The sequence below is a fragment of the Parasteatoda tepidariorum genome, chromosome 9, assembly GCF_982258835.1.
Source record: "Parasteatoda tepidariorum strain Cologne lab strain chromosome 9, Ptep-v5.0, whole genome shotgun sequence".
Taxonomy (NCBI): Eukaryota; Metazoa; Arthropoda; class Arachnida; order Araneae; family Theridiidae; genus Parasteatoda; species Parasteatoda tepidariorum.
Genome location: NC_141763.1, coordinates 56,150,923 through 56,156,922, shown reverse-complemented (window position 1 = coordinate 56,156,922; position 6,000 = coordinate 56,150,923). Strand labels below are relative to the sequence as shown.

At 29.9% G+C, this 6,000-nt stretch overlaps 2 protein-coding genes across 2 annotated transcripts; both read right to left on the bottom strand.

Annotated features, from left to right (window-relative positions):
• Window positions 1-4,362: 4,362 nt before the first annotated feature.
• Window positions 4,363-5,169, bottom strand: LOC147804068 (SCAN domain-containing protein 3-like). The gene has a single exon (XM_087151405.1). It carries the CDS (start codon window positions 5,167-5,169, stop codon window positions 4,363-4,365), a length of 807 nt encoding a protein of 268 aa, XP_087007531.1.
• Window positions 5,170-5,417: 248 nt separating this feature from the next.
• LOC139426443 (zinc finger BED domain-containing protein 5-like) lies at window positions 5,418-5,999 on the bottom strand. The gene has a single exon (XM_071185341.2). It carries the CDS (start codon window positions 5,997-5,999, stop codon window positions 5,418-5,420), a length of 582 nt encoding a protein of 193 aa, XP_071041442.2.
• Between the last annotated feature and the right edge of the window lies 1 nt (window position 6,000).

Sequence of the window (6,000 nt, the reverse complement as noted above, 5' to 3'; positions counted from 1 at the left end):
AAACAGCTGATTATTTACTTAGCATACTATTTTTTTGAAAAAAGAATATAAATTATTGATTGTCTTTTTTTTTGTTTCTTGTGACTTCAACTTAGATTATCTAAAATAGTGTTGATGTTTTATAAGTCACTACAAAGAGGATAAAGATACCGAACATAAAAAGCTGTGGAATACGTAGCCAATTTTTTTAGTGTCTTAAAATATCTCAGTATCTTAAATGTCGTCCTACTATCTTAGTTGTGAAATTAAATTTTTAATTTTCTGACCAAGTGTGATTCACTAATTATTTCATTATATCTTTTACTCTTTATGATACCAAGTAGATTTTTTTTTCTGATAATACACTAAACTATTTAGTTTAATTTTTTACTTTAGCATGATTTCCAAGATATTATTGTAGTATAATTTGTTATCAGGAAAATGCCTTATTTTGTTAATCAGGAAATACTAAAAATTGAAATTTGTAAGGATTCCGAAGCTGTGCACACAATACACAATTTCCGACTTTATTTTAATTAAAAAAAAATTTTAAAAAAAAACGTGGCAAGTAGGCTAACATACTTTTTACAGAAACTGTGAAAACTAATTTTTCCTATATTTCGTCAAAAGAGGATAAGAATGATATTGCTCCAAGAGACCTACTCAATAATTTCGCTATTTCCAGAATGAAATCTGTTTGATCGAAACATATTATTCCTTGAAAATTACACGAGGGAAAAATTAACTTTTATTATTTATCTAAGCTTATTCCATTTATTTAATGATAGCGGTATTAAGGTTAAGGATATGCGTCGGAAGCTCCGTTTATTATTATACTATAAATGCATTAAATCATGTAGCTTGAATAATTTATTTTAAGTAAATTATTTAATAATTTTAAGCAAATAAGGGTGTAAAAATAAACTCGATCGAAATACTCCGAAATTATACCCTGAAATATATGTAGAATAAACTTTGGAATCGATATATAAAAAATACCTTTTCAAACAACTTCGAGTAGGACGGAAACGCTAACTTGTTTAAAAAAGTTGTCCTTGTTACTATTTAATTTCGATTCCTGGTACTAGGGGGCATTCCATTTTCACATTCGACTTTTGAAATTTCAATTGTAAACGGAATTTTTTTATGACCTTAAACTAAAATGTTAAGGCTTGCAGCAAAAAAAAAAAATTTTTTTTACTGCATTAATTTTTTTACAAAGTAGTGAATTATTATTTTTTCAATCTGAGAACCTGTGCCTGTAACATATGTAAAACTTATTTTAATATCGAGTGAAATAATTTTATATGTTGTGTAACTAAATGGATAATCCCAAGAAACTGAATCGAAAATATAAAAACTTCATTGATTTAAAAAAATAATAGATGATAATAAAAATAGACATGTTTTGAGTGTCCAATAATAAAAGTCACAAGTTATCCAAGCCTGACAAGTCTTGAGAATGGGCGATTATATTTGAAAACTCGAAACATGTCGACTTTTACTTCCCTCTTCATATGTTTTGAAGCCAGTTGAGTTTTTATCGTCAATTATACTGTTTTACATTTGGGTCTTGATCATTATTTTGATAAGGATTTTACACTAGTTAAAGTAAACATATTCATTTTAATATTTTATCAGGATTCATATGGTCTTTAAAAATGTAAGAACATCAATATTGTAAAAGTTATATTTAACTTAAAAATTAACATTTTGACACCAGATATTTTGAGTTAATGAAATTAAATATTTTATCTCTTAAGTTTTTGTGCCCCCATTTCAGTATCTTAAGGATCTTACGAGCTCTGTTTAAAAAGAGATCATCAGATATATATAAGAAAGCAAAAATAACCATAGTAGCAGTATTAGGTGGTAAATGTAGCTTATCGTAATTGAAGAATATGCTGTGCGACATTTTATGGCGAATTTGCGAACGTATAAGTTTCAGAATGTATCGAAACATGAGGATGCTATTTGCTAATCATATTTATCCAAAGGAAACGATGTAACCTAAATATCTAGTAGAATGAAGCTATTTTTTAAGCAATGAATCCTACAATTTGCAACATATTATTTCAATATCTTATTCTTAAACATAACATATTTCAATCTTTTTAAAATGCCACTAAACATTCAGCAATTCCTTGAGTTATAGAAAAAAGAAATATCGTATATTATAGAAAGCCTTGTGAATGTGCATTAGAATTATTATACAATCTATATTTTATTTTTCAAGCACTTTTTTTTTCCTCAAACTTTCTTGCCTAGAAGACTCGATTAAAACTGTAAAAATGATTATCCCTAAAATTTTGTATATAGCTATAATAAGTTATGCTCATTTTATTTTAGTATAAAATCCTCGAATAAATATAGTAAAAACAGTGTAATCTAAATAATATCAGATAAAAAGTTCATGTATTTAAATTCTAAAAACTATCATAAATAATTTATAAATCGATTCAAATTTACTTTTCAAAGGAGATTAAAATAATATTTTTTTTGCTTTTTGGACAGAAATCCCCTAAAAAAATTGTTTATGGCCTGGAAACTTCGAGATATTTTCTATTAACAATAAATTAAGCCCCTCCGAGCAATCACTGAACATTATTTCAATTTTTTTACTATTAGAGTTTGGTTGCGTAGCAACCTAGTAAAATTAAGCACTCCTCTTTTGAATTAGTCAATGGGTTATCTTAAAATATTTATTTGCGCAGGCGACTTTTTTTGGCGGTTTTCTGGACTATCGCCAAATATATAAACCTTTATTGCGGCCCAATTTACCACCCAATTTTTTTAAAATTTTGTCTACCCCCCCCCTAATTCAAGGGTCTAGATTCCAAATATGTAAAAAAAATTATATGTTTATTCAGAGAAAGTACGTTTTTGTGTCTGATTTCGTAACTTAATTAATAGTTAGCACTAATTAATTAACATATTTGAGGTCACCCCCAGGAACCATTAAGATTGACACTTAGTTCGTGAAAATCCGATCATTAGAACGAAAGTTATTCAGGGTGATTCGTTTTTTTTTTTGCGGACTGTACATCCCTAGGTAAACGAAAGAGAGGTAGACCTTAAATGGCATGAAGTAGAACTATTATGTGTGAATGAAAGACAACAAACAAAACATAGTACAAACATACATACAATAAACACACGTGATGGCTCACGGGATAGAGCTTTCGCCTTTCAATGAGGTGAACCGGAGTTCGATCCCGGTGATGGCTGGTCGATGCGAATTCAGCTTCCGGCTTGCACCGACCACAGTGCTGACGCGAAATATCCTCAGTGGTAGACGGATCATGGGTTAGAGTCCCCTTGCCGTCAGGCTAACCGTGGGAGGTTCTCGGGGTCTTCCTCTCCATATAACTCAAATGCGGGTTAGTTCCATCAAAAAGTCCTCCACGAAGGCAAACATTTCTCTCAATACTTGATCCAGGAGTTTCCTTGTCTTCTGGATTGGGTTCAAAATTACAAGGCTACGGAGTTGAACATTAGCAGTCGTAAACCCAAAAATTGAGTCGGCTGTTCAACGATGGTTATAAAATAAAATAAAACAGTATGCTTCCTACGTAGTGAAGAGTTCTAGTCCAAATTTCTTGGTATGAGGCAAAAAATTTAATGGTTGGAATGAAAATGTAAATTTTATTGTTTAAAAATAAATGTTTAGCGTTTGTTTTAAAAATAAAAGTTCAAAAATATAAACTTAGAACGAAACGCAGTGAAAATCTAGAGATTAAATTTAGCATTTAAGGTTTCCAGAATCTGGATAAAAATCTACTTAATTTTTATTTATAAATATGTATCAATTTCAACTCCATCTTTCCGTTTCATTTGAATGTAGATTCTAAAAACTGCTCCGAATTTACCGAACTTTACCACATTCTATAAAATTATAAAATATTGTTAATTATACCAAAATCATTACCATGGCATTTTTGAGTGTTCCCCTAGAACCAGTTTTTCATAGAAACAGAGTTTCCTTATGACCGGTGTTCCTCTAGAGCAGTGGTTCTTAACCTTTTTAAGCCGCGACCCAAATTTGAGAAATATGTTCATGTCGCGACCCAAAAAAAAGTCAAAATTTTTTCATTGCTTTATTTTAGATCGTATTTTTAAAAAATCTTCAATCCTGCGATGATGATTTTTTTAACTTATAAATTTTTTATTTATTTTTTTAATAATAAAGATAAGCAAAAGTACTTTTCGATCCAAGGAAAATTTAATTAATAATCAAGTGCTTTTATTAATTTTTATTGACCAAATTAAAATATATTTATAACTCTTTGAAAATAATTGACATTTTAACTTATTCCTAAAAAAAAAAAGAAATATGAATACATATGTTAAGTCTTTTAAATTTTAAATGCAAGTCATACAGTTTTAATGAGAACCTTGTGCTTGAATACATTTTGAAAGATCTTGAAACCTCGGTTGAATGCTTGTCAAGGAGCACCTTATATCTATTTCAGGATTGAACTTGTTCCGGTAATTGTTTGTGATTACACACAGAGCCGAAAAACCAGCCTCACACATATATGTTGTTGAAAAGGACAATAATACTTTTAGGGCTTCTTTAACGATTATTGGCTTTTCGGTTTTTAACTTTAACCAGAAAGCACATAAAGATTCAGTGTTTTTGTAGAAATTGTATCGAAGTGCTTGGTCACTTTGTATTTCTATTAATTGTTCTTGAAATTGATTAATATTAAAAAATACCTCATGCAAATCACTTACATCAAAATTAAACGGCATTCGAACCCAATTATATTTGAAAACATCGTCTGCAGGGAAATATCGATCAAAGTCTGCTATTAGTTTTTCTAAATGATTAATAATAATTTTCTGTATTTCAAAATCTGTGATATCAATATTATTGTCTTCAACAAGTAAATTAAGAGTCGGGAATGAAGCAAGTTTCTTTACTTCAACCTTATTTCTCCATAATTTGAGTTTATTTTTAAAACATGTAATTTTTTCAGTTAATTCAATAATAGTATGATTACGTCCTTGCATGGACGTATTTAGATTATTTATTTCAAATAAAATATCTGACAAATAAGCAACTTGAGTAATCCACTTCAACTCGGAGAATTTAGATGGTAATGGGTGTTTCTTTTCTCTCAAAAATAATTCGACTTCTGTCCGTAATGATAATACTCTTTGAACAACTTGCCCCGGGACAGCCATCTAACTTCAGAATAATATAATAAATGTTCGTATTCAGCACCAGATTCGAAACACAGTTCGCGGAAAATTCTACAGTTAAGAGCATATATCGGGTGATAATGTTTTTGAAGCAAGATCTTGTCTATGTAACAAACAATGAATCGATATAATTTGTGGATTCATTTGTTTTGCTCTTGTCGAAAATCCCTTTTGAGATGTTGTCATGGCAGCTGCACCGTCGGTGCAAATACTGAAACACTGATTCCAATTTAATCCTTCTTCTTTAAAAAACGAATCGACCATAAGAAAATATCTTCACCTCTAGTTGTTGTTGACATTGGTTTGCAAAATAAAATGTCCTCCTGTATATCTGTTAAACCTGGATACCGCACATAAACCATGAGTTGAGCATCTTTACTTACATCTGTCGTTTCATCCAGTTGAATACTAAATAAACCAGCAATTTTTATAGCAGAAATAAGTTGATTCTTAATATCAAATGACATATCATTAATTCGTAAACGAATTGTATCATTTGATAATGGTATCTTTTGTAATTTCTTTGAACTTTCATCTCCGCATTTGATACGTGCCATGTCAATGGCAGCATGTTTTATAAGTTTTTCAGCAATATTATGGGGTTTCTTTTGTCTTGCAATATGCCAAGCCACATGAAAAGAACCAAGTGTAGCTTGTTTGGCAGAATTTATTAAACCATTACTACTTGGTGCATCCAAACGCTGTCTTTTTAAATGGGCTTCTTTTCTTTCGAAAAAAGTACAATCTTTTCCCTCAAAGGCAAAATTTTTATGTTTTGCATCAAAATGTCTTTTAAGTTTGTTCGGTTTCATC